At 53.5% G+C, this 26,025-nt stretch overlaps 11 protein-coding genes across 11 annotated transcripts; 4 read left to right on the forward strand and 7 right to left on the reverse strand.

The window, feature by feature from the left end:
• Nucleotides 1-391: 391 nt before the first annotated feature.
• Nucleotides 392-1,819, forward strand: VTN49DRAFT_6724 (uncharacterized protein; the record flags this gene model as incomplete). Its single annotated transcript, XM_069414914.1, has 3 exons — nucleotides 392-1,318; nucleotides 1,385-1,708; nucleotides 1,763-1,819. 3 exons carry the CDS (start codon nucleotides 392-394, stop codon nucleotides 1,817-1,819), a joined length of 1,308 nt encoding a protein of 435 aa, XP_069264764.1.
• Nucleotides 1,820-2,413: 594 nt separating this feature from the next.
• On the reverse strand, nucleotides 2,414-3,675 carry VTN49DRAFT_6725 (uncharacterized protein; the record flags this gene model as incomplete). The annotated part of the gene is made up of 4 exons (XM_069414915.1): nucleotides 2,414-2,497; nucleotides 2,557-3,443; nucleotides 3,508-3,596; nucleotides 3,644-3,675. The coding sequence occupies 4 exons, from the start codon at nucleotides 3,673-3,675 to the stop codon at nucleotides 2,414-2,416; spliced, it is 1,092 nt and encodes a 363-aa protein (XP_069264765.1).
• Nucleotides 3,676-3,959: 284 nt separating this feature from the next.
• On the forward strand, nucleotides 3,960-5,793 carry VTN49DRAFT_6726 (uncharacterized protein; the record flags this gene model as incomplete). The annotated part of the gene is made up of 3 exons (XM_069414916.1): nucleotides 3,960-4,084; nucleotides 4,131-4,291; nucleotides 4,343-5,793. The coding sequence occupies 3 exons, from the start codon at nucleotides 3,960-3,962 to the stop codon at nucleotides 5,791-5,793; spliced, it is 1,737 nt and encodes a 578-aa protein (XP_069264766.1).
• Nucleotides 5,794-6,062: 269 nt separating this feature from the next.
• On the reverse strand, nucleotides 6,063-6,770 carry VTN49DRAFT_6727 (uncharacterized protein; the record flags this gene model as incomplete). Its single annotated transcript, XM_069414917.1, has 3 exons — nucleotides 6,063-6,497; nucleotides 6,557-6,709; nucleotides 6,765-6,770. 3 exons carry the CDS (start codon nucleotides 6,768-6,770, stop codon nucleotides 6,063-6,065), a joined length of 594 nt encoding a protein of 197 aa, XP_069264767.1.
• Nucleotides 6,771-6,870: 100 nt separating this feature from the next.
• On the reverse strand, nucleotides 6,871-8,644 carry VTN49DRAFT_6728 (uncharacterized protein; the record flags this gene model as incomplete). Its single annotated transcript, XM_069414918.1, has 2 exons — nucleotides 6,871-8,472; nucleotides 8,519-8,644. The coding sequence occupies 2 exons, from the start codon at nucleotides 8,642-8,644 to the stop codon at nucleotides 6,871-6,873; spliced, it is 1,728 nt and encodes a 575-aa protein (XP_069264768.1).
• Nucleotides 8,645-8,892: 248 nt separating this feature from the next.
• Nucleotides 8,893-9,912, reverse strand: VTN49DRAFT_6729 (uncharacterized protein; the record flags this gene model as incomplete). Its single annotated transcript, XM_069414919.1, has 1 exon — nucleotides 8,893-9,912. One exon carries the CDS (start codon nucleotides 9,910-9,912, stop codon nucleotides 8,893-8,895), a length of 1,020 nt encoding a protein of 339 aa, XP_069264769.1.
• Nucleotides 9,913-10,367: 455 nt separating this feature from the next.
• Nucleotides 10,368-11,573, reverse strand: VTN49DRAFT_6730 (uncharacterized protein; the record flags this gene model as incomplete). Its single annotated transcript, XM_069414921.1, has 3 exons — nucleotides 10,368-11,142; nucleotides 11,200-11,317; nucleotides 11,375-11,573. 3 exons carry the CDS (start codon nucleotides 11,571-11,573, stop codon nucleotides 10,368-10,370), a joined length of 1,092 nt encoding a protein of 363 aa, XP_069264770.1.
• A 1,840-nt stretch (nucleotides 11,574-13,413) lies between these two features.
• On the reverse strand, nucleotides 13,414-14,047 carry VTN49DRAFT_6731 (uncharacterized protein; the record flags this gene model as incomplete). Its single annotated transcript, XM_069414922.1, has 2 exons — nucleotides 13,414-13,902; nucleotides 13,964-14,047. The coding sequence occupies 2 exons, from the start codon at nucleotides 14,045-14,047 to the stop codon at nucleotides 13,414-13,416; spliced, it is 573 nt and encodes a 190-aa protein (XP_069264771.1).
• A 2,012-nt stretch (nucleotides 14,048-16,059) lies between these two features.
• Nucleotides 16,060-16,745, reverse strand: VTN49DRAFT_6732 (60S ribosomal protein eL27; the record flags this gene model as incomplete). The annotated part of the gene is made up of 4 exons (XM_069414923.1): nucleotides 16,060-16,067; nucleotides 16,127-16,463; nucleotides 16,622-16,677; nucleotides 16,736-16,745. The coding sequence occupies 4 exons, from the start codon at nucleotides 16,743-16,745 to the stop codon at nucleotides 16,060-16,062; spliced, it is 411 nt and encodes a 136-aa protein (XP_069264772.1).
• Nucleotides 16,746-17,528: 783 nt separating this feature from the next.
• Nucleotides 17,529-24,042, forward strand: VTN49DRAFT_6733 (uncharacterized protein; the record flags this gene model as incomplete). The annotated part of the gene is made up of 2 exons (XM_069414924.1): nucleotides 17,529-17,614; nucleotides 17,679-24,042. The coding sequence occupies 2 exons, from the start codon at nucleotides 17,529-17,531 to the stop codon at nucleotides 24,040-24,042; spliced, it is 6,450 nt and encodes a 2,149-aa protein (XP_069264773.1).
• Nucleotides 24,043-24,694: 652 nt separating this feature from the next.
• VTN49DRAFT_6734 (uncharacterized protein) lies at nucleotides 24,695-25,929 on the forward strand (the record flags this gene model as incomplete). The annotated part of the gene is made up of 2 exons (XM_069414925.1): nucleotides 24,695-25,195; nucleotides 25,303-25,929. The coding sequence occupies 2 exons, from the start codon at nucleotides 24,695-24,697 to the stop codon at nucleotides 25,927-25,929; spliced, it is 1,128 nt and encodes a 375-aa protein (XP_069264774.1).
• Nucleotides 25,930-26,025: the final 96 nt, after the last annotated feature.

Raw genomic sequence — 26,025 nt, forward strand, 5'->3', positions numbered from 1 at the left:
TTCTTTTTTTTTTTTTTTTTTGTTTTTTGCGGGGATCTTACACTTTCCCCAATTCGGAAACAGTCCACTCGTTCCCTTCTGCGGTTTTTTCTTTTCCCACGTCCTGCACGGGCCGATAGCCGTCACATTCTGCATGTGTCGTGTGCCTTCCGTCTGCTCCCCGCGAGTCCTCTGTTCACCGGGATGAGGCCCTGGGTTTAGTGTCTTGCGCTGGTGCTGTGGCTCAAGGTTGGTGACCGCCTGGATCGCATCGCTGTCGCTTCGACGTGGCCTCCGATTTCGCCTTCGAGCACGATCCGATTCCGAAACGCCTCCTCCGCCCTCTCCCGCCTTACCTCGATTCCGATTTTTTTCTTTCTTTCTCAGTCGGGCAATATAGATTGCGATCATCATGGTTCGGAACATCGTTGTGATCGGGGGGACATCCCACCCCCAGCTGACGCAAACGATTTGCAATCACCTCGGCATCCCACCGGCAAATGTCTTGCTCACGAAATTTTCAGTGGGTGAGACACGGGTCGAAATCAAGGAGTCGGTGCGAGAAAAGGATGTGTATATCATCCAATCCGGCGGCGGCAAGGTCAACGACCACCTGATTGAGCTGCTGATCACCATCCACGCCTGTAAGATTGCATCGGCAAAGAGAGTTACGGCAGTTCTGCCGCTCTTCCCTTATTCGCGGCAGAGCGATATCCCGTATAACAAAGCGGGAGCTCCGCTGGCAAAAGCATCGTCCCATCATAATAATTCGTACACTTTTGACAGCACGCCGCCGACACCCAAACCTGGGCGGCCCGACAGCGTCGTCAACGCCGAGAACCTGCAAAAGGTTCTCGCGAAGGCGCAGCTCGACGATTCCGACGCCGGGGCGGTCAATGGGACGTCGGTGCCGAGCCGGCCCATCGCAAACGGTCATCGTAGCGATACACTAGACTCGAACCGTTCGGACACCAGTTTGCCGAACGGCACAAGTGACGGGGCCGTGAGCGTGACCTCGGCATTCCCTAAATTTCCAAATTTTGAACCGCGCCCGGGATACCGACAATGGGTGGCGCAGGCCGGCACGCTGGTGGCCGATCTGCTGACCTGCGCTGGGGCGGATCACATCATCACGATGGATCTGCATGATCCCCAGTACCAGGGATTCTTCGACATCCCTGTCGACAATCTGTACGGCCGGCCTCTGTTGAAGCGATATATCCAGCTCAACATTCCGGACTACAAGAACGCGATCATTGTCAGTCCGGATGCCGGCGGCGCCAAGCGCGCAACTGCGATTGCCGACTCGATGGGCATCGACTTTGCCCTGATCCACAAGGTAAGCCATTCGCTGTCCCCGCAAGGGGAGGGTTGATTTCTCTCTCTCTGATGATGGGAACACCAGGAACGACGCCCAACGAAGATCACGGACCGACAGAATGCCACCATGATGCTGGTTGGTGACGTCCGGGACCGCACCGCCATCCTGATCGACGACCTGGCCGACACATCTAACACTATCACTCGTGCGGCCAAGTTGCTGAAGAAAGAGGGTGCGGCACGGGTGTATGCACTCGTGACGCACGGCATCCTTAGCGGCGACGCGATTGACCGAATCAACGCCAGCGCGCTGGACAAGGTCGTCGTGACCAACACCGTCGCGCAGGAGGAGCATCTCCGGCGGTGCCCGAAACTGGAGGTCCTCGAAGTCGGCCATGTATTTGCTGAGGTATGTCTTCCTCATCACTGTCTCTATTTACCTGATCTAACACCCTGGAATCAGGCAATCCGCCGTGTCCATCACGGTGAGAGTATCAGTGTTTTGTTCCAGCACGACTAAAAAGAGACATCTTTCCTATGTCCGGGATATATAGAGCGCGAGTAATAAGTGTTATGAGTCAATGCCATTTTGCTTTGCTTTTCCTTCCCCTTTATGTCGGTACTCACGCACGCGCAACAGCAGTGACCAAGTGCTGGTCCCTTTGTGTTATACGTGTACCATGATATATTCTGCAGGTTCGCAAGTTATCCTCCTCTTCTTCCATTGATGCAAAAAAAGAAACAAAAAAACGAGAAACTCGCTGATTTTGATCCGTCATGTACTGTATGTCTGATCTTTCCATCTCCCTGCTTGCTTTTTTTTTTTTCTCGTCTGGAGATATGTAATGATTTCTATCGCCCGCGTGTATTCTATGGTGAGGTGAGGGTGATGTTGAAGGAAAAAAAAGCTGAAAAAGGTGACTCGTTACGTATAGAAAAAAAGAAAGGGGTGGATATCTCCTGGAAACAGTGTTTGCAAATCCAATGATTTTCCATGATGGATATATATATTTGTACTCGTACGCTTCCACAGGATCATGAAATCGAGGTACTCTGAGTGAATCTAACGCCGGCGAACAGAAAAGATATAGAACAGTAAGTTAACAAAGACCATTCAGAACACGGAAATGTAATTCCCTATCCTCTCCTTCTGATGTTGGGCGATGCACTCGGCAATCCAGGTGATGTTTCGAATTTCCTTATAGAGTGTTAGCATTTGCCTCCTTCTTAAAGGGAGAAGATGGAGGGAAGATGTACCTGTTCCCGCAGCTTAACCCACGCATACACCACCGCCGGGGTGAATTGCCGCGTAAAGACAATCTTGGCGAGTTCCATCTCCCTCTGATAAAAGAGGTCCTCGAGGCTCTTGCCATCGGCGGTCCCGCCGCCGCCCATACCGCCAAGACCGCCCTGAGAGAGACCCACGGCGTCGAAGAAGGCCTTGTACTCGGCGACGCCGCTGACGGCGAGGGCAACAGACTCGACGTCGTCGGCGCGGGAGAGCATCAGGGTGCCCTCCGGATACAGCTTGCCAAACTCCGGGTAGAGCTTCTTGCGCTCTGCCTTGGAGAGCTCTGTGCCGAAGGAGTTGAGCGTGATGTTGATCGCACGGCGGTCGGCCTCGAACTCGAGGATCTCGGACATGACCTCCTGGGTCGGTGTGCCCTTGAAGTCTGGATGGGTACGCACAAAGTTGTAGAAATCCTCGAGGTAGTTCTTGTACAGCATGTTGCGGACGATCTCGATGTTGAGCTCGTCGAGGTCCTGATGCGTCAGGCTGCCCTTGAAATAGGGTGCCAGCGGCGTCTCAACAAGCACCGAGTTATACAGCTCCTCGATGTTGGTCGCGACGCTTAGCACGGGCATCGTTTCGAACCAGCCCAGCGGGTGGCAGCGTTCCAGCAGCTCCCGCGTGTCCCGCTCGTGCAGCGTACCCGTGATGAGGAGGGCCACATTGTCAATCATGTACCCGTACGTCAGATACTCCATAAACTTGGCGATCGACCCCGTGGCCTGGGCTTGCAGATACCGGAATTCGGCGACCATCTTGTCCGTCATGCGTGCCGCCAGCGCCGATGTTGACGGGTTCGGCGGCAGCGATGCCAAAAAGTCCCCATATGCCGGTGCCAGCTGTAGCTTGACATCTAATCCCGCAAAATATATCATGTCAGAGCATGTTGAACAAGTCGTTCGAGGGAGCGATCTCACCGTCAATGGTCTCGCACTGCGTTAGGTTGCCATAATGCTGGCTGGTGAGCAGGCTGTTTCGATACCCACGGACGATACCTTCGAGGTATCTACGCAGTCAGCATTCGCCATTGAAATTCAAAATCATCGCACTTACCCCCCGTTCACATTAAACAGCAAGCCCTCCATGGCAGAACGACCGTCCCTTGGTAGTGACTTGAGCGTCTGCGCCGGCGCGGCTTGTAGCCGGGTGGAGCTCAAAGCGGGATAAGCTCTGGATTATGTAAGCCATTCTTTTTCAGCCAATCACAAGCATTTTCGCTGTCCACCGCCGCGAATCAAATCGTGAAGAAAAAAATCTACATTTTCGAAAAATATCAAACCTACAATCAACCTCCCTCGTTGTTCGTGGGCTTGCGATTGTCCGTAAGTCAATCGAGTCGGCTGCGCGTCAATCCTGGCTCGAGTCCACGATGACGCTCTTCATCCTCGCGGAGACGAGCGCGGGCTATGCCCTGCTCAAGGCCAAGGACAAGAAGCTGCTGAAGCGCGATGATCTCGTGACTGAGACGGCGACGGCAGAGGGTGTCTCGAATTTGTATGGAAGTTTTGTTCTTTCAGAGGATTCAGGCTGACGATATCAGGTTGAAGCTCAAGACATTTCAAAAATTCGACAACGCCACGACGGCGCTGGAGGAAGTCGCATCGATTATTGAAGGAAAAGTGACCCCTCGTCTGGCCAATTTGCTGGAATCGATCAAGGATGAGAAGAAGGTTTCTTTGGCTGTGGCCGATCCAAAGCTGGGTATGTTGGTCATTTACAATTACTGGGTTGGATATGGCTGACAATTTGCAGGAAGCTCCATTGCAAAGCTTCCCGGTCTAAATTTCCAGCTAATTGCGGATTCTTCTACGACTGATATCTATCGCGCGATCCGAGAACATCTCCCCGCGCTGATTCCCGGGCTTGTCCCCGAGGACCTGAAGTCCATGTCTCTTGGTCTGTCGCATTCGCTGGCCCGGCACAAGCTCAAGTTCTCGCCGGATAAGATCGACACCATGATCGTGCAGGCGATTGCGCTGCTGGATGACCTGGACAAGGAGCTCAACATTTACGCGATGCGCGTCAAGGAATGGTACGGCTGGCACTTCCCCGAAATGGCCAAGATTGTCAACGACAACATTGCCTACGCTCGAGTGATTCTCAAGATGGGCATGCGGTCGAATTTTGAAAACGCAGACCTGTCAGAGGTGCTTCCTGAGGAAATTGAGACGGCCGTGAAGAACGCCGCCGACCGCTCCATGGGCACGGACATCAGCCAGGAGGACCTGGAGAACATTCAGGCGCTGGCGGAGCAGGTGGTCAGCTTTGCCGAGTACCGACAGCAACTGGCATCGTATCTCTCTGCACGGATGCATGCGATTGCGCCGAACCTGACTGCGCTGGTTGGCGAGCTCGTCGGGGCGCGACTGATTGCGCATGCGGGCAGCTTGATGAACCTGTCCAAGAGCCCTGCCAGTACGCTGCAGATTCTCGGAGCGGAAAAGGCGCTGTTCCGTGCATTGAAGACCAAGCATGACACGCCCAAGTACGGTCTGATCTACCACGCCTCGCTGATTGGGCAAGCGACGGGCAAGAACAAGGGCAAGATGGCACGTGTCCTGGCCGCCAAGGCTGCGCTGGGTCTGCGCGTGGACGCGCTCGCCGAATGGGACGACGATGCCACGGAAGAGGACAAAGCTGCGCTGGGCACCGAGGCTCGGTACCACCTGGAGCGCAAGCTGGCGGCGATGGAGGGCAAGCCGCTCAAGCCACGTGGTGTGGCCATTGCGCCAAACGGGGTATCGACGCAGCCCAAGAAGTTCGAGGTCAAAGAGACCCGCAAATACAACGCCGACGCGGACGCGCTGGCCGAGAAGAGCAAGAAGGACGAAAAGTCCGCAGAGGAGTCCGACTCGGACGAGGAGATGGCAGACGCGCCGCGCACAAACGGGCACGCCGACTCATCATCCGAGTCCGAATCCGAGGCCGACAAGTCTTCGAAGAAGGAGAAGAGCGAAATCGAGATCATGGCGGAGAAAGCCGGGCTCAGCGTCAAGCGATACCAGCGGAAGCTCGAGCGCGGCGAGATCCGCTTCGACGCAGATGGCAACCCGACGGCAATCAGCAAGAAGGAGCTGAAGAAGATGCGCAAGGAAGAGAAGAAGGCAGCCAAGAAAGACAAAGACGAGGACGGCAAGAAGCGAAAACGAGACGAAGAGGATGGGGAGGAAAAGAAGAAAAAGAAGAAGAAGAGCAAGGACTAAATCATGGATGTCCCGGCTTCTGTATGATATTCATGTTTCTGGGGTTTGTGTGTGTGTCTTTTTTTTTATTTTTTTGGTTTCAGGCGCATGGTGCTTGTTCCGGTTGTCTAGTGTCTTTTATGTCGAACTCGAGCATGAATCCATACATACAGTTCACACCCACTATCCCAGCATCTATATTGTACAGTAGATCGATCCGTGAAGGAAACCCCAAAACGCCCAAACACCATTCCCTCCCCAATGCAATTTGACACATTGGTATAGACCTATCATTGGCCCCCCAAAACCTCCGCCATAATCCTCAACACCCTCCCAACATCCTCATCCGACAACCTCTCCTCCCGATCCTCGACGACCGACTCAAACACTGCTCTCGCCTCATAATCATCCTCTTCTTCCCCTTCCCCTTCCCCCCCAGCTTCTCCTTCCTGCATCCTAACATCGTCCTTCTTCTTATTCTTCACCCCAACCCCCAAATTAATCAACATCAACACCTCCGCCTTCGTCAACCCAAACGGTTTCAACTCGCTGATCAACCTCCGAATCGCATTATCCAGGGGCGTCGGCTCCGACGGCAGCGAATACGGCTGTTGTTGTTGCGGTTGGAGCTGCTGCTGAGAAGAATCTCTTCGCGGGGCTGTAGTGGTTGTTGAGGGTGGGTAGTTGAGGAGGTGCGGGGAGATGCGTTCGACGTAGTTGTGTATCTACAGTCCAATCCCCGTTTAAGTTTCTTCTTCGGCGAATTGAGGAAGGGGAGGTTTACCTCTTTGACGACCGTGTTATGATCGCGGAGATCTGGTTTCGGTGCCCAGTTGCGCGCGTTCGGAGGGGGATTTGGTGGGCGGCGGGGTGGGTTTGCGGTAAAGAAGGCGAGGACTTCGGCGTTGGTGAGGGTGGCAGATTGGGGGTCGACGATCTGTTTTGAGAGGTCAATATAATTATTTTTGGCGATTGATGCAGAGCTATGATACCTTCATGGTGTTGGCGGGTTAAGTTGAGAGGCGTGCGAGAGAGAAATTTTTTTTACAGCAAGAGATTTATGGTTTATTTCCAATGAGACCTGCTCTACTGTGCAGTCTAATCATACATCCGATACCACTTATCTTCATCCTCCTCCACCACTACGGTAACTATAAGATCCGGCCCGTCGCCTGCAATCAGTCTCCCAAACTGATCATACACTGGCCGGGTCATTGCGTCCTCGCTCTCCTCCTCCTCGCCCCAGGCCCCTCGGCCATCGCGAAAGAGTGCCTCCGCGTGCCTGCCGCAGAGGTCTGCAAACTCGATGGTTCGACCGTCGTCCATCTGCGCAACGACAGCGTTCTCCCGCTCAGCTGCGCGGACCAGCGCGCGGGCCCAGTCCTGAAACCACAGGCTCCTCCACACCGAAGCTTCACTCTGGCCGGACGGGATGTGCAGGATGGGTGGAACGCTGCCGGTCGCCACGTTCGTGACAAATGGCAGGTCATTCCAGCTAAAGTTCGACGCAGGCGGGAGGGCGTCCAAAGATTCGAGGGGCGGTTCCCAAAATAGCGAGGTCTCATCATAACTCGAGTAATTTGATGATTTGAACGGGTTCGGCATTTTGCGCTCAATGTCCGTCGGCAATGTCAATCGCACCGGCCGCGCGATCCCGTGCCGCATTTGCACAGACGCCGCCTTATCCGAGTCGCTGTATCGGAGCTGCGTCAAGTCCGTGCCCGCTAACGTGCTGGTAAAAAATAAATGCGATTTATAGTCCAGCCCAATGCCGTACTCGTGGGAAAATACGCGGGGACCATCACCCTCTTCCCGGAATAATCGCCTGACTTCCACCGGCGCGTCGGTTTCCGTGATGTTCGTTGCAACAGAAATGCCAATCATACCGCGAAGCCACTCAACAAACCAGCTTGTCGTGCGCCTCCTTTCCAGCTCTCTCGAAATCTCTTGATTTCCATACATTTCGGTCAGGATTGCCGACGCATTGGTCTCAATCCCCAGTGTATCGTAGAGAGTCAAGATCTTTAACGCTTCCTCGTAAACTCTGCGGACATCGGCCGCTTTGCCCATCACCACTTCCGCCTCCAGCCACCGTGGCCGTCGCAATTCCGGGGTGAGATCCGTCTTAGCCCCGTACTTGTCAGGCTCTAGCGGCGACGAAGGTACGCCAAAACACAGGGGATCGTGGGTGACATTCAAAACACAATCCTTGGTGGCGGCGAAAAGCACGCGCTGCGTGAACTTCTGATCCGAATTCCCTTTCTTGCCATATAACCACCTAAGTCGCTTGTTGTGCTCTCGAAGCGTCTCGTAGAAACGGTCAATCAAGACGTCTCGTGCCAGCTGAAAAAACAGGTTGCCACCGGAGTTGACCAAGACAAGATCATCGTTCTGTACTTGACTAGAGTTTTTCAAATATGACAGGATCCCGTTAATCCAATCACGATCTGGGTTCCTGTCTCTGTCGTTATCCTTGTCATCCCCACTCGAACGAGGTTCGATAAACGTCACGGGAGGGTACTGTGACAACATAGCAGATGTCACTGTTTGACACTTGGTCATGCGGCTGGTGTAAACAGGAAGGAGGATATGAAGTGTAGGCGGCTCGCTCGATTCATTTTTATCTATATCGCCTGAAGTATCAATCGGCACAGGGAACGGCGAGTCTTCGAGCAAACGGGATCTCGGAGACGACAATAACTGCTCGGTCAGCACAGTTCAAAGCCCTGCCCATTCTCTTCCTTACATCGGATGAATAGTAAAATATCCCCAAGAACGTAAACAGAGCCAAACCAACCAAGGCTAACACCGTCCGGGGACCACGGAGGCAGTAGCGATGCGGTCGCGGCCAGGAGATGCGCGACTGGGACATGTCGGCCTACGTCCAATCGTTAGCGCCATAAGACAAAAACGAATTTTCCATCTTACCGTTCACCCCATTGATTCAATTGTCAGCTCCGCCGGCCACACTCGTCGTGGACACGTCGATTTCCAGGAGGCTGATCCCTTATCACGTGTGGCGTTGACAACTAGTCCCATTGAGAGCCTTACGTAAGCCGGCCAGCTGAAGTTGGAAATGGATGAACAAGGGTGCAAGAGACATGGTCTGGAATCTGAAAATTATTCGAGATAAATCTCCTCACGAATGCGCTGTAGATTGCGAAAAAGACCGCCTGCTGGTCTTGCGCTGTCATCACTTGTCCGCTCCTCCGATGTCCGGTCCCTGGAAGGAGTGGTCCTGGTTGGCAGATCCACCGAGCGACGGCTCTCCAGCGTCCTGCGGCGGTCCTCCACCATCCTTGCCAGACTGTCTATAAACTTATTGCGCGGCTTCTCCTCGACCGTATCTTTCCATACAATGGCGAGCTCCCGTAGAGCCTTGATCCGCTGCTCGGCGGCCGCCACACCCGCCTCCCCACCACCGTCGCTATCCAAGAGCTCCGCAATCTCGGCTCGCAGCTTCTTCGCGACCTCCTGCCCTTTCTCCTCTTGGCTCTGGCCCTCCGAGCCCGGTTCCGGGCCTGAGACGGAGATGAATGACGAGGCCACCGTCAACTCCGACGGAGCCAACGGCCATGCCATCGCGTCACCAAACACGCGCACAACCTCCTCCAACCGGGCACGGACACGGTTCAGCGTTCGTAGCCGCGCAATGTATTCTGGTTCACTGGCCGCCTTTGCAGACTGTTGGTCCTCTTCGACGGGCTTCTCAGTAGTATCGCCTCCCGCTGCGGTGTCCTGAGGGACCAACTTGGCAATATCATCATGCAGACGCTCCGTCAGCGTGTCGGCTAAGCTAATAGTATTGCCCCGTAGCACTTCTACTTCATATGCAAGGCGACCGCTGCTTCGTAGAATCTCATCCGTCAATTGAGTTAGAATCGTTGACAGGCGGACATGCTGCGTGTTGAGCTGCGACAGTAAACTCTGGCTACGAGACGACAGGTCGGCCAAGGTCACCGCACCGGGCGTCCGCGAGGCATGGGGCTGGGACGAAGCCAGAGTCAGCGGCGGGAGGGACTCGTTCAAGTAGTCGACGGGATCGAAAGACGGATCGGCGAACTGCTGTAGGGAAGGGTCTAGTTGCGATTGAGCTGGGGTGGCGCCCCGTTGCTCAGACTGTGACGATTCCAGGGCCATGGAGACAGATTTTTCGTGGATGCTATTGTATTTTCAGCTTGACCGTTGACACTGTTCGGTGTCGGCGGCTTTGGCGTGTTCCAGTTTGGCCGGTTGCAAGGAGATTTCCAATTGGCCAATCAGATGGGACCTGGGAAGTGGGCAGCCATGGCGGATGAGCTCCAGCTCTAAACGGCACTGGGGGTCACAAATGAGTCTCCAATGCAGCCAGGATGAATGGCGCATAAGAATGTCTTGGGCGCCTTATACATTTGTTGAGTCGTTCAGATTTGATCAATTTGCAGTCTGATCGTGCTAAGGACAACGGGAATGATGCTGAAGCGAATGTCATTGAATTTATTCATGACACTTTACACATGGGATATCAACAAATGGTATCAAGTCCAGAACCAAATCCAAACGTAACCAGGGGTATCGCAAATGAATGGAATCAACATGAAGTTACTGCTCGTCAATTAGATATCCTCCACGACACGCGCATTGACTGCCCGCTGGAACCCAGTGTCCGTCTCATTAGCAGGGTTGGTGGGATTGCTGCTCGTGTCGAAAGCCACGGTCGGGTTCTGGTACCGGCTGGGTCCTTCGCCCATCGCATCCGCCGTGGCAAGCTGCTGCTGAACAGTCTGGTTGACGGCCGGCAGGAAGATGACCTTGCTGTTCGCGGTCTTGGCCATCGCCTGCATGGCCTCGAGGTAGCGGATCTGCATGGCAGGCGCGGACGACAGAATATCGGCAGCCTGGCGCATGAGCTTGGCGGACTCGACTTCAGCGCGCGCCGCAATGACCTTGCTCTCTCCGATACGCTTGGACTGCGCGGCCATGGAGAGCGAGTCCTGGAGCTCGTCGCTAAAGATGATGTCCTTGATCAGGATCGACTCGACCTGGACACCCCAGGAGGTGGCGACGTCCTCGATTATCTCGCTAATCGACTGGGCGACTTCCTCGCGGCGCTCAATGACGTCCTGCAAGACGCGCGCACCGACCACGTGCCGCAGGGTGGTCTGCGTACGTTCTACCAGCGCCTGGCGCACATTCGCGACACCGAAGGCCGCCTTGTGCGGCGAGACCACCGAGTAGTAGATGACCGAGCTCAGGTTAACGGTGACGTTGTCCTTGGTCATGCACACTTGTCGCGGCACCTCGACGATCTGGACCTTGACGTCCACGGTCACCAGGCGCTCACTCAATGGGTTGACTTTGACGAGACCAGGATCCACGGCGCGTTCGAAACTATACCGCGTTAGACCGAGACCTGTCTCCGTCTCCTTCTCGAGATAGAGAACCTACCGGCCGAATCGCTGAATCAGACCAACTTCACCCTGGGGAACGGGCTTGAAGGGATTCGGGCAGCAGAAGATGCACGGAATGGCTCCGCAGAAGCCAATGACTTCGCCCAGGCCATGGACTGGAAAAATTCGATATTAGAATCTCTAACTACTTCGTCCTGACCATGGATACTCACTCAGCGACGCGTACCACCCGTGCGCCTCGGGGTTATCCTCTGCATGCTGGATCTTCTGCGCATAGCTCGGCTGCAGGTCCTCGATGCGCGCGGGCTGCACCTGGACGATGCGATCCTGGATCATCGACGGATCGCGGGCGGGCGCCTTGCCGTTGGTGGGGGGAAGAGTGGTCTTGACTGGGTCAGAGGAGGAGGACATGGTGATTCAAGTTGTTTCTTTTCTTTTTGATTCGCAGCTCCGTATTGAAGACAGTTGATGCTTTGCTGTAATGATGGCGACTGAATGTCGGCTGTGAGATGAGAGACAGACTCCGAGGGAATCAAGTAAGCTTAAATAATCTACGAGAAACACCGCTAGCAACTCTGTCCGGAGTACCAAGGCTAATCATCTTGCGGGGGGATTCTCCAATTCTCCAATCCTCCATGGAGGCGCAGGAGACCCAAGATCACTGCCCCGTTCTCTACCGGCCCCGTAATTCCGACCTTAGGGCCAGCTGATCGACGGGAAAAGCTGATTGGGCGTTGATACGATCACTTGCCATATTCCGCTAGTGATGTCATGTGACACGTAATCTACACTTTCCCAATTCAGGATAATGTCATCGAGCTGGCAGAGCTGCCAAGATCTGCAGGGCTACCCTGTGCCCTGGAAATTCCATCATTGGCCAATGCACCTCATACCCTGCAGGCAGTAGCAATGCGCTTGTGGTAGGGAACTGCCAATAGAGTTCACAATTGCCTTTGATGCAGGCTTGAGATTCGGATGTTGTGCCGTCCAGTCGACGAATTGAGGAGTGGACGCCAGGAGCCGAACCCGCAACGTCCATTGTTTGATTCATATTGATGGAGCATGCGAGACGACTTTGCACTCACGACGACGAGTTTCTACTGTATGTCGTGATAGCCTACGATACTTTATCCGTAGCTACTTGAGGCCCAAGAATCGTTTCAAATTCCCTCGATGAACACATCAGGCACTCCTTAAGAGTACGAATTCATCCAACTACGAGAACTCCGTACTCCGTAGCTGATACCACAAAATGCCCCGTATCCTCGTGGACGGTTGGGGACAACTTGCAAGAAGCGTGACATGCTCTCCCCATGCCATAGCCACTCTCAGACCTGGGAAATGCAAGTCGAGATCTTCAACCAACACAAAAGTGCCGTTTCCCATGGGCCAAAGCTCACGGATGCCGGCAAGGCTGGACCCAGTTGTACCGAAAATCCTTTCCGCTAACTAGAAGTTCATGAAGCTGCCAAGCACAGTCAGCAGTCAGCACTGCCCCCCATCGCTAAGCTCGCTTAGTCTTAACCTACAGTTCTGAACTGCCGAAAGAGGTTTGACCCTCGTATCTCGAAGTGCACTAAGAAGGACCACTGGCAAACCACCGCCAAGTGTCAGAGTCTCGGCGCCTTGGCTGACGTCGGTACCTTTTCCAGAAGCATTCCACGATATTACCTATCTAAGCCTTGCTGTGCGCCCAAGTGGCAGTGAGGAATACCACGATGGAGGAATTTGGTCGATCATTGTCCCAGTCTATGCGTTCTGTACCTGCCGAATTCCAAACGGAGAGCTTCTCCGAGGAGATGCGTGGGACGAAGTGCCGGCTGGGCCAGACCAAACACCGACTCGTTCTCTGCATTACTGTAGTAGATCAAACGGTTGGTCTGGATGCCATAGTGGTCTCTAGTCACTCTCATCGAGTCCAACGGAAGAGGTAAAATCCACAGGATTCCAAAAATGGGAAGCTACGGAAACGTGCGGGATGAATAGTTACTGCTCGCTACTGCGAATTCTGTTGACAGCCGTCCGATGCCGAAGAAGCACCACTGAAATTGATTATCGCTATTCAATATCCAAAACCTCAAGTCACCGCCGCCAAGTCAACTTTTGAGGCCATATGAAGAAACGTGAACCACAGAAAACCTGCCAGAACCCAGTACCATGTCTGCCACTAAAAACAGGGAAGTAACGAATGAACACCGCAAATTCGAAGAAAGAAACATTGAAGGAGATGGGTATCACGAAGTATCACCCATTAGTGATTGACCTTGTTGACGGCCTCCTGAGCCTGTTCCTTCTTCGCCCCAAGCACCGAACTCAACCACGCCAAGGATTCCTGGGAGATGAGCAGGCTAGTGGAGATGGCAGCCTTGGTCCCGGCAACCAGGCCGTCTCCGCCGAACTTCTTGTACTCCGAGCCATAGGTGTTGAAGACCCGCTGCTGAACGTCACTGGCCAGACGCAGAGGACGCGAGGCAGCATCGACGATGGTCTCTTGGATTGACTTGGTATCCTTCTTGAGGACGGGGAAGCGTTCGTCCACCTTGGACAGACCGCTGTCGATCAAGGTGTCGGCCTTCTCAACCCACGGCGCGACATAAGCATAAGGGCCGGAGAGGTAAGGCATGAAGGGCTTCGCGAAGCGCTGATAGCCCTCATCGGCAAACTGGAGAGATTTGGCGCCGTATTTGTTCTGCTTGAATGTTGTGATGGAGTCCGAGACGACGGGGTATGACGTGATGTGCTAGACAAGGTTTGCATCAGCAGGGAGGTCCTGGGCATCTTCCCATCACCAGGAAACATACCGAGAGAGACTTGTAGTGCGGCTTCTCGCCGTTGACGATGGGTTCACCCATGTTGGTCTTGCGCTTGGGTTCTGCGTGTGGCATGGGAGAAGGGATGTGGTGTGACAAGACTGTTCGCAGTCCAGCAGCCCGCTCTTGAGTTCCGGCTGCTTTACAAGGGTCGAACCTTGGGTGTCGAGTCTATTCAAGGGATGGAAGACAGGAAAAGAAAAGAGAAACACTGAATGCAGGAGGAAATTCCTCTTGATAAAGAAAAAATTTACAAGGAGCCCTGAAGGGCTGGAAACGTCTTATGGGCCGGAATCTTCCAATGAAAGCCCTGAAAGCCCTGCCCGTTATCTCGAGCATTCGCTTTTGCATGTGAAAGTCCACCTTCCTACAGCTACCCTAGAGATAGCGAGAACCACCAGCTATGATGACTAAGTTTGGCACCTTCCAAAACTGTTCAACAGATGGTTTCCGGCTTCGGTTCTTGCCTATTTTCCTGACATTATAATTCCTCTCTCTCATCCTCTCATCATCATCATTGATCTCTCCATTGCTCTCTTGCACTCCTTGTAGGCTTTTTCCTTGGGAGTGCTGATGCAATCTGCTCTGATCATGGTGAATCTTCGCCACAGCTGACACTCGAGTTTTGCATGTGACAGTGGGGCCCTCGCAGTCGATCCAGGCCACCCTTCGACCAACTCAGATTGCTCGCTCTCTGCATGTGCTTGTTTCGGTTCGTCCAAAACAAGGTGATGAATCATGGATCTCAAGTACTGAACCTACACTCTCCCGCTACCGGTTCGAATCACTACAATCAAATGTAGACGAAATCCCCCTTGAAATTATTGATCAAATGACGTCGTTAAGAGTTTTATTTAAGGTTATCGGCGGTTTCAAGGTGCTTTTTTGACACATGATTGATCACACAATTAACAGCGCAATGTTTTCAGATATCGTGATCTTCACGGGACCCGTCCGAACCATAGTAAAGCCCACACCGTGTTTCTTCGGAATACATCCATTAATCAATCGTTTTCATCGTTCCAAATCCTGCCATGCTATCTGCGACCTCCGAGAGTTTGTGATGACCAACCACTGTACATAAATTGCTCGGCCTGGACCTCGCTCGAACTTCTTAGCAGCGTTGGCTGCATGAGTGGTGCCAGGATCCCGGCTCCCCTCAACTCTTTGGTGAAACTCCGAGCGCCCAGGGCAAAGGATTAGGATAATCGGATCCGAAGTGGCATCGGCAGAGACCGATGAAATTTTTCCTGTTTTTCCTCGGTCGGCTATCAGATGCTGTGTGCAAACTGGCTCGTGAAGCTTCGTTTTGCCATTGCCAACAAACGTTGCTGTGGAAGTTCCGGGCACGGCATGGTAGTATTGCATATGACAGTGGCAACCCGTAGTCTATTTCACCTGCCCGTTCATCGGAAGGCCGGCGGCCCGTGCCTGCCCGCATGCCTAGAGTGTATGTTTTATCCGAGTTCTTCATAGTTCGTACATAGCCTGATTATATCTCTCGTTTAGAGTTGGAGCTCCATGCGTGCAGCCAGCTTCATATGTAGAGATAGAGTACTTTCAATGGATCGACTTCATTGAGCCCATTGACGTTTGAGCGACATTCCGGATGGGACTTCATAACCAGCCAACATACAGGGGAGTATGTTGGATTGTCTAGATAGATTGCAAAACTAACCCTTGTCCCGTGCTACAGAAAATGAGACCTACTCCGAGTAGATGCAGGATGCCCGCACCCTCGAGAAACCCCGCTGACCTGCCAGATTGATACCAGAACGCCGAGGTAATGCGGGCTGTATCATGAGAGTGTCCGTTTGCGATAGACAGCACACCAGCAGCAGCATTGAATCAAAGAGGATTAGTCGAGCATGTGGTATAGATCTAGATATCAGGGATCAAGTGATCCGGAGGAGAGGTGCAATTATTAATCGGTTCGGTCTAGCATGAATTCATGAAATTTCAAGATTGATTTTGGATATTGATTTGTACCGTACATGCGTGGAACAATGCCATCCACTTTTCGGCACCTATCACAAGACCAGATTTGCCTATGCTTCCCGTACCCATGAGACAACCCGACAAGAAATTTAGAATTCTATAAATATATATTAGAACAATTGCTCCCATATCTTTCCGGATACGAAAACCACTTACTTAGAGGAGTAAAGAACCATCGGTTCTTGCCGCTGAAGTATCGGTCCTCGAGCGCCTTCTTGATGGTCTTCTTGGCATCCTCTCGCTGCGAAACCTCCTTGAAGGTGTCGGCGGTGACGACGCCCTTGAGACCCTCCAGCTCGAGCGTGTACCGGGTGGGCATGATGTGGTTGTAGTTGATGGCCTTGATGAAGGGCTTGATGCGGCTCCGCTTCTCGATCTTCTTCTGGCTCATGCGCCGCGTCACCTTCTTGGGGTAGCGCTCAATGCCGGCCACGATGGCGAAGGGGAACGGGTGCGACTTGGAGCCGGTGTCATTCGGTTGGATGATGACAACCTGTTGCGTGGTTCGAATGAGATGTCAGCGACTGTATATCCGATGTCTGCGTCCTCCCGTCCGATCGTAATTTCCCTCAATCGAAACGTAGATATTTTGCTCGCATTCCCAGCACTCCCCCGAATTCCTCTAGAGATGACGGAGACGATCTATCGTACCTTCTTACCGGCGAAGCGACCTCGGGTGATGATGGCCACACGGCCCGGCTTGATGACTGTAGGAATGCGGTCAGCAGTCTGAACATCGACCACGCACAGATCCTGCAAACTAACACTTCGTCATGGCGAATATCCGGTAGCGGCAACGAGGTCAATGGGTGCTGTCGAGAAGTAGAGCGCAACACAAGTTCCACGACCAAACTTCTTTTTCTCGCTTAGGTGTAGTGGACGCCAGGGCTCAAGAACATTTGTGTGCGGGCTTCCGACAGTTCTGATTGGTTCGTTTGGCCACTAGCGTGCCAAGACGCTCTGGGCTTGATTAGATAAGACATTTATGCCTCAGGCACAAGACATTCCCTTTAAGGCAGTACTTGTACTGCGGTCTTGGCAGTCCCACTACTACGGAAAGCCAATCGGGCGTTCCGCGCGCCAGCCGCCGATACCTTTCAACAACCAATCATCCAGCAGAAAATGTTTATTTACACTTTCGTTGCTATGGAGAAGACTCTCTACACATCGTTCACCATGGGTGACGAGCGCGCAATTCTGGCCCGATTCTGGAGTTTAGATGAGTTGGCATCACACCGCTAAACCACAAATGGGCAGTCGGAGCGTCATTGTTTGTGCCGCTGCTACATAGATAAGAGGGAAGCTCATCATCGACGGAAACTGAGCTCCAAACCCTCTAGCGTTGTTGTCCCTGTTGCTTTGTGCTTTTGGCTGCTGTTGAATGTTGATGATTTTATACCCTCCTCGGTTTTCTGTTGTCTGTGTTACGCGTGACGTTGTTACGATTGTTTGGTGTTTGATTGAGCTTCTGGCCCTTTCACGTTTGTTTTGGATTTCCACGTCTTTGTCGATTCTGAACGCAGTGTTATCATACCCCAGTGACGACCAGTCGACGATCATGCCCGCGATGAAATCTGAGAGCTCTGGAAATATGGATTTGGTTTTGAAGGGACACAACGCCTCTACGCCGGATTCGAGCCGACGGTGAGTGTTATCGACAACAGGTTCGCAGATTCAGTCGACGAAGCAAGAGATTAACGGGACAAAGGTGGGATAGCTCTGATTTTGAAAAGTCGTCATCGCCCACGAAGAACCAGACTTCCAATAGTCCCAAGACACGCCCGCATACCGCTCCTGGTATTCAGGCCGCAATGGCTAGCTTGACAGAGAAGATGCGCGAGAACTCCCCCGCTCCCTACGTGACGAACCCAATGACTCCCAAGTCGTCTCCCGAAAAGGCTCTGGTGAAGGGATACCACAAGCGGATGAACTCCATGCAGTCGACGACAGATACTCGTTCCGAATTCCGCAACTATCTCGAGACCAGACCTCCGGAGCGCCCATTGAGAGCTTCCATCTACGAGCCCGCGGATAAACAGGCAGACAAAACCCCCAGCAAGTCGCCCGGAACATCTAATGTACATGATTCGGACTCGCCATCTCGATACTCCTCCAGCCGCTACCTTTCCAAGCCCATCCTTGGGGAGAGCACACCTCCGTCCTCCACCATGCTAGCACTCCAGAATATGCAGGTCCCGGAAGAGAGTGAGTCCAAGAAATCGACCAACTCTGGCCAATCATCATCCAATGACAGCCGCTTTGAAGCGCTCTCCGAGCAGATTTTGAGCCTGACTTCTATCGCCACCAATCTGCAAAAGGAAATGGCGCAGCTGAGTCGTCGGAGCAAAGACAATGCCTCTGATCTTCTCAGCCTGAAAGCTGCGACAAACGCCCGCGATGAGGACATCCGAAGGAGTATCCGCGAGTTGGCCTCGAACATCAGCTCCAAGTTCCTAGACCCGGACATTGCCAGCACAAGATCAGCTCCGTACACCTCTGCAAGCCCTCAATACAGCGGCGACAACAGGACATATGAAAACTCTCCCCCCGCGCGCAAGTCATACATGTTGCCGCGCATGGCGAGCCCAGGAGCGTATTATGACAGAGAATATGGACCTGCCCCGGCACCAATCTCCGACGGATCTGCTAGCATTGCCCTGCTGGAGAAGGTTCTCCGCGAGATGGCAACCAAGGAAGCCCAAGAGAAACTGCTGGAGCTGGTGGACGAAGTAAAGCGGCGACCCGCTAAGGAGGGCGGGAGTAAGGAGGCAGACCAGAACATCACGAAGATGCTGGAGGAAATCATCAATCTGGTCAAGGAGAAACAAGAGAAACCACAAAGCGGCGCTTTGGTTCGGTCGGATGGCACATCCAACGGAGACGCCTTGTCATCTACAGGCCAGCAGGCCGGTCCTCTCGTCGCTACCCATGCCGCGGATTTCCAGAAGCGGATCTCGAATGACGAGATCCTCGATCTCTTGCAGCGAATCAAGAACAGCGTGGCTGAAGGCGGTGGCTTGACAAATGAAGTCAAAGCCCTTGTGCGCGAACTGCGTGGCGAAGTGCTCGGAATGGGCAGAGATCTCGCCCGTAAACTTGAGGAGGTCGAGTCATCTCAGCGGGAGGACGTCACTTCTCGGGAGTCACGAGCGGCCGAAGTGTCGGCGATCGTTCAAAAGGGCTTGGAAGAACTCCGGGAGAACATGCAGCAGATGATCGAGAAGCACCAAGAGGACATCGCCAAGTCCGTCTCACGCCCAGCAGTTGTTGACAGCAACGAGGTCTATGCTGCGGTCAAGACTGCGTTGGAAGAGTCCACCCCTCAGCCTTCACAGCCTGCGCCGGAGGCAGTTAGTATGATAAAGGAGGACATCCTGAACGCCGTGAAAGAGGCGTGGGAGACGTACAAGCCGGAAATAGAGCTGCAGAATTTCGGTCTGGAGCGAGATGAGATTCTCGAGTGTCTGAGCGAAGGCCTGAAGGAGTACAAGCCCAAGAGCGAGGACAGTGTCACCTATGACCAGGTGCTGGCTGCTGTTCAGGCCGGCATGCAGACATTTGTGCCCCCTCCCATCGAACCGCCTCCAAGTGTGACTCGGGAAGACATCATGTCGGCTGTCAAGGAATGCCTGGAGTCCTTCGAGCTGACCCTGCCGGAGCCGAATCTCACCAAAGAGGATGTCTTTGCTGCTGTTGCAGAAGCACTTGCTGAGAAGCAATCCAACCAGGAGCCTAACCCCGGCATTACGCGTGACGACCTTGTCAATGCTGTCTCGGATGGCTTCGCCGCGCATCAGGCTGCCGAGAGAGAGATTGAGAGGCCCAGCGCTACTCGAGAGGATGTCATCAATGTCGTCAATGAGGCTCTCGTTTCACACCTCGCTGAGCTGAAAGAGTCCAGCGCCACTCGGGATGACGTTATCCAAGTTATTAATGACGCTCTCGCTTCTCATGTGGTGGAGCTAAAAGACTCCAGCGCTTCTCGAGACGATGTCATCCAAGTCATCAACGACGCGCTCGCTTCACACCTTGCGGAGTTGAAAGAATCCAACACTCCACGAGATGATGTCATCCAATGCATCAATGAGGCCCTCGCTTCTCATCTTGTGGAGGTAAAGGATTCCAGTGTCACTCGAGACGATATTATACAAGTCATCAATGAGGCCCTCGCTTCCCATCTTGTTGAGGTGAAGGATTCTAGCGTCACTCGAGACGATATTTTGCAAGTCATCAATGATGCCCTCGCTTCTCACCTTGGCGAACTGAAAGAGTCTGAGACCAAGCTTACTCGTGAAGACATGGTCAACGCTATCTCGGAAGCCTTGGAGGCGCACCAAGCGGCTATCAGCGAGAACGGCCTTAACAAGAATGATCTGTGCGAAGCTGTAGAGGCTGGTCTTCGAGCAGCTTTGGAGGCCGAGGACGGACAACGTGGCGACCAGGTTCGCCAGCAGGTGCAGGACGCGGTGCAAGGACTCAAGGAAGAACTCCAACAAATCTCTGCCATGAACAGCCATGATACCGAGCATGTCGTCGAGGCTGTCAAAGAGAACCTTGAGGTACTGCGCAATGATATTGTTTCCTACGTGGACCGAGCTTCGGACATCACTGGCAAGGATGAGATCATCGATACCGTCAAGCAGGGCCTCTCGCTATTGCAGGCGGATCTCGAGAGAACAGTCAACGAGGCAGCCGCAACAACTGCAGCAGCAGTTTCGACTCGCAACCCGAACACTCCTGAGCTGCTTGACGCGATGGAGAAGGAGTTTGAGCACCTGCGGTCTACGCTCAGCAGTCTCCTCATCCGCAATAGCGTCTCCAGTGACAAGGATGAGATTCTGGATGCTATCCGCGATCTCAGTGAAAGCAACGACAAACATCGCGACACCACGGCTGAGGTGGCGCGGAACTTGAAGGAGGAGTTTGAGAATATCAAGGAGACCCTCTGCATGAGCATGGTCAAGAGTGGTTCCTCTGACAAGGATGAGATCATTGCGGCACTCCGTGCAGGCTTTGAGACGCTTCAGAGCGAGAGTGCTAAAAGTCGGGAAGAAAGCACTACCGGGACCGGCGAGCTGCTTGTGGCATTCAATGACGGCATCGACTCCATTCGTGCTGATTTGGAGAAGATCATCGAGAAGCCTTCGGAGAACGGCAATGCTGAAGTTCTTGAGACTCTCAAAGACGGGCTTGCGATGCTCAAGGTTGAAATGGACTCTCTGCGCGAGGCTCAGAAGCAGTTCGAGGAGGCCTCCGAAACACGAGGCAAGGAGATCATGCTCTCTAGTGAGAGAACTCTTGCAAACGACATTGACAGCCTCAAGGTTCTCATCACCCAGCTTCAAATCAAGATCGAAGCTATGGAGGCTATGGTGCAAAACGCCCAGGTGCCCGAAGACACACTCAGGAAACAGGACATGGACGAGGTTCTCGTGGCTGTTCGAGATGTGCAGTCGTCGGTTACGGAGGCTGTTGCTCGCGAGGTCTCTGCGAACAGCGAGGCTGCCAAGAAAGATGACATTGACATGATCGACATGCGCATTGAAGAACTAAAAACCAAAATCGATGGACTTGTCCTTCCCTCTCCTGACGAAGTGGCCAAGGAGGAGCATCTCACGGCATTGGAAGCTATTGTGTCCGAATTGAAAGACACCGTGGCGGAGACAACGGCACGTTTGGAGGCCAACGGCGCCACAAAGAACGAGATTGGAACTCTCGAGACACTCTTGAAGGACATTTGGGTTACCATTGATGATCTCAAGACCGCCCAGCAGCAGAAGAATGAGCCGGAAACGGATGAATCGGACGAGTCTGCTCCGGTGCGCAAGCGTGACCTTCAGACGGTTGAGGCAATGATCTTCGAGGTCAAGACGCAGATCGATGAGCTGAAGATCCCAGACCCCAACGCGCTGCCTTCAAAAGAGGATGTCGAAGCACTTGGAGGGCTTGTCGCAGCATTCAAGGAGAAGGTTGACGCGGATGCGGAACTCACCGCCCAAGCCTTTGAGGCGAGAAAAGTTGAGCATGGCGGGCTTGCCGACAAGATCGAAGAGGCCAAGGTCGTTGTGGCCGATCTGCGAGATGAGCTCATGAGCAAGCTCGATGGCAGCCAAGAAGGACTTCAGGAGTTGAAGACGCTCTTTGAAGGCCTGGCAGTGGCCTCGGAGTCCTTCGGTACGGTTGAGAGCATCAAGGAACTCAACGAATTGATCAACCGGGAGTTTGAACGCGCCCGCGGTGAGCACGAAGCAGTCAAGGTGGAGATGGAAGAGCGCAACACGGCTGCATTGGTCAAGCAGGACGAGAACCGCGCTGCCATCATTGAGGATCTGGGAGCCAAAATCGAAGAGAAAACCGCGGCAGTCCTCAGCAAGTATGACGAGATGCAGGCCATGTTGGAGTCCAAATTCTCGGAAGCCGAGGCACGCGATGCCGCGAACGTGGAGAACCTGACCAGCACGAAGAATCTCGCCGAGGACATCAAGCTCGTGATCGGCGCCATGGGCGACAGCGTGAATGAAACATGTGAGCGGATGTGTGACGATGCCAGGACCTTCTTCAACAAGGTCGACGAGTCGTACAACAAGATGGAGTCGTTACACACCGAGTTGAAGGATGCCCAGGAGCAATCGAAGGCTGAACTGGAGAAGACCTCTGCCACGACCAGCCGCGTTGAGACGCAGCTGTCAGAATACCAGCCCCAGATTCTCAATGCCATTAAGGACGTCTTGGCTATTGTTAGCCAGCACTTTGAGCACTCGCAGAAGTCCGCCGAGGAGCTCAAGACTGACTTGTCCGCGATACCAAACGTCATTCCCCAGATGCTTCCTGCGCTGCCGCCTCCTGAGCCGCGCGAGATTATCGTGCCGGAGAAGTATGACGACACTGAGATTCAAAACAAACTGGACGTTATCGTTGCGCATGCCGAGGACACGCGAAAGAACATGGCTAGCATGGACAAATTGGATGAGATCCACGAGAAGGTCATGGCGACCTCGCGAGAGATCACCGAGATGGTCGCCAAACAGTCTCAGCTCGTGGTGGAGGACTATGAGCGAAAGAAGCGAGAGGCCGAAGAGGCTGCGTATGCACTCGAGAGACGGCTTGCCCAGAAGGAGAAGATTGAGGAGGAAATTCTGAACCTCAACGAGGAGAAGGAGTCTCTGCTTAAGGTGATCCAGACCCTCAAACGGGAGAAGGAAGAGCTCGTCAAACAGAATACCAAGCTGAGCAAGGAGCTCTCTGGTCTCGAGACTGCTCTGGAGATTCGTCAGGAAGAGTTGCAGGTCATGGAAGACCGCGCGGAAACCTTGGAGCGTCGCATCCTCGAGGGCGTTCTGGACCACGCGCGTAGCGTTCTCCTTAGCCGGCCTGGCAGCAACTCGCAACTCATGAACCTCAAGAGAGTTCCGAGTTCTGCCAGCACGGCGACACGGACGTCTCGCGTTAGCACCACGAGCACGGCCAAAGACGCACGCAGCCTGGCCAGCAGCGGCGTTGGCATGGCCTTGAAGCGGCAGCATGCTATTAGAAGGAACCATCCTGGCTCACAGTCATCGGCGTCGTCGGTCTCGAGCAAGGAACGCCGCATTCTCAGCCTGAGCCATGTCACCGGTAACAAGGGCTCTGGCGCCAGTGTCAAGCGCAGCCACTCCGTTCGCTCAAACATGCCGTCGCGCAAGGTCTCCTGGGGAGCCGGGGATGCCGCCGCCAACAAGGAGAACGAAGCATTCCCGGAGCCTGACGACCACAGTGATAGCGCTAGCGAGACGGAGACGGAGCGCCGGACTAGCTTCACGGGTACCTACGCCGAGAGCGCCGTCTCCATGAACCGCCAGCCGAGCTACACCAGCTCCGTGAACGGCGGAGCTCTGGAGCAGCCGGAATCGATCCTCGAGGAAGAGGAAGGAGAAGAGGAACGACGCTCCAGTGGTGATGATGATCACGAAAGCTATAAATCGGCGGACGAGCACCGTACGGCCCCGGAGTCGCCCGTGGTGGATACGGAGATCAAGCCCCATACGCAAGCCGACAGCGGCATAGGCACGGAGCTTGCCAGTAATGTTGCGTGACGCACAGAAGACCATGCATTAACTACACTTTATGTGATGGGCATGTGTTATTGAATGATTGTTGTTTTGGTCTACTGTTCATCGTTACGATCGTTCGGGTTTCGGGGTTCGTCTTAGGATTATGATTATCAGAACTTCGGATGGCATATTCATGGCGTCACTCGTTAATTTTCCTTTGTTATAGTCTCAATGTCATGAGTAAGGAAATGTTATGAGTGATGATGATAAATCCATTGTTGGTTGTAAGCTACTGTAGTTGTAGATGTTTGAAAGCCCTAATTAGACACCACCTTTGAATTCACACCTCGCATGCATAAGCTCGGGATGCCGAGGCACGAACGTAAGCCTAGAATACTTTAAACCGGATTAGGAAGTCCTAACCCCAACGTGTTTGGCAGCTTGGGGATTATCTTCGAGCTTCATTTATCTTCCGACTCGTAGAGCTAAATTATTTATCACTTATTAATTCCACGTCTTTGGACGTGGTAGCTCGATATGCTGAAATAATAACGAGTTGCCGCCCCATTTTTTACTCTGTTCATTCCATCCATCCCTGCATTCTCTTGTTAGAACAGTTGAGAGATCACCTACGGGCATCCGATATCTAATCTCCAGCTCTATCTACCTATCTTTCGGATCTCTCCTTTTCACCATGCTAGATCCGATCCCTCCGCCACCTCAATGGCTGCGGGAATGGGTACGGCCCTGGGCCGAACGGGCTAACCTGCACAGCCTACCGGATCACATCCACGAGGTGCTGTTCTTCTACTTGTTCTACCAATTCATACACTCGTGGGCGTCGCCGTACTTATCGCGGAAGTACTTTCCGCAGTACTACTCGCGTCTACCGCGGCGGACGAAGATCAACTGGGACATGCACGTTGTCTCGTTCGTCCAGAGCACGGCCATCGTGTCGGTTGCACTATGGGTGATGGCGGCGGATAAGGAGCGGAAGGCGATGATAAAAGATGGGTGGGAGGAAGGCCACTCGCGTCGTATGTATGGATATACGGGGGCGTGTGGTCTGGTCCAGGCCATGGCCACCGGGTATTTTGTCTACGATTTGATTGTCAGTACGGTGTATGTGCGGATCACGGGCATTGGGATGGTGTTTCATGGGATTAGTGCTTTGACGGTGTATGGATTTGGATTCGTAAGTGATTCCTTTTTTTTCTTTTCCCTTTCTTCCTCTCTCCTCCGATGGGGGGAAAGAAGGAGGTCATGGTTGAGGGGAACGCACGAATTCATGGTTGAAAACAGAGACCCTTCCTCAACTTTTACTCGCCCACGTTCATTCTCTACGAACTCTCCTCCCCGTTTCTGAATATCCACTGGTTCCTCGACAAGGTCAATATGACGGGCAGCAAGCTGCAGTGGTACAACGGCATGCTTCTGCTGGGTGCGTTCTTCGGCGCGCGCCTGGTCTGGGGCCTGTGGCAGTCGGTGGTGGTCTACCGGGACATGTGGATGGCGGTTCGAAACAACCTCTCATCGGAGTCTATTCTCCTTTCCCCGACCATCATCGATGAGAAGGAGGGTAGTATCTCCCTCTCTGCTGCCCAAGTCGCCCAATTCGCCAACCAGATCAACGAGAGCCGCCTGCCGCTGTGGCTACCCGCAGCGTACGTCGCGTCGAACTTGGTCCTCAACTCGCTCAACGTGTACTGGTTCGGGCTGATGATTAAGGCCGTCCGCAAGCGCTTCGTTGAGAAGCCGGAGGTTGCCAAGAAGACGACGGAGGAGAAGGTCGCTGCGGTGCTGGAGCCGGATGTTGTCCTGGATGCGGCGGAGACGTTGGAGAAGCAACAGGGTTACTACGAGGCGGGTGACGGCGCGGAGTTGTTGAACCATAAGACTGAGACGGAGACTGAGGGTGTTAGTTCGTGAGTGCAGGTGGATGGTAAGAATACAGTGAAGAAGCGGGCGGCATGATTATATGATGATCATGATCATGGGGTCAAGATAGTTCCATTGTTCTGATGA

The sequence above is a fragment of the Thermomyces lanuginosus genome (assembly GCF_041956635.1).
Source record: "Thermomyces lanuginosus strain ATCC 200065 unplaced genomic scaffold VTN49scaffold_42, whole genome shotgun sequence".
Lineage (NCBI taxonomy): Eukaryota > Fungi > Ascomycota > Eurotiomycetes > Eurotiales > Trichocomaceae > Thermomyces > Thermomyces lanuginosus.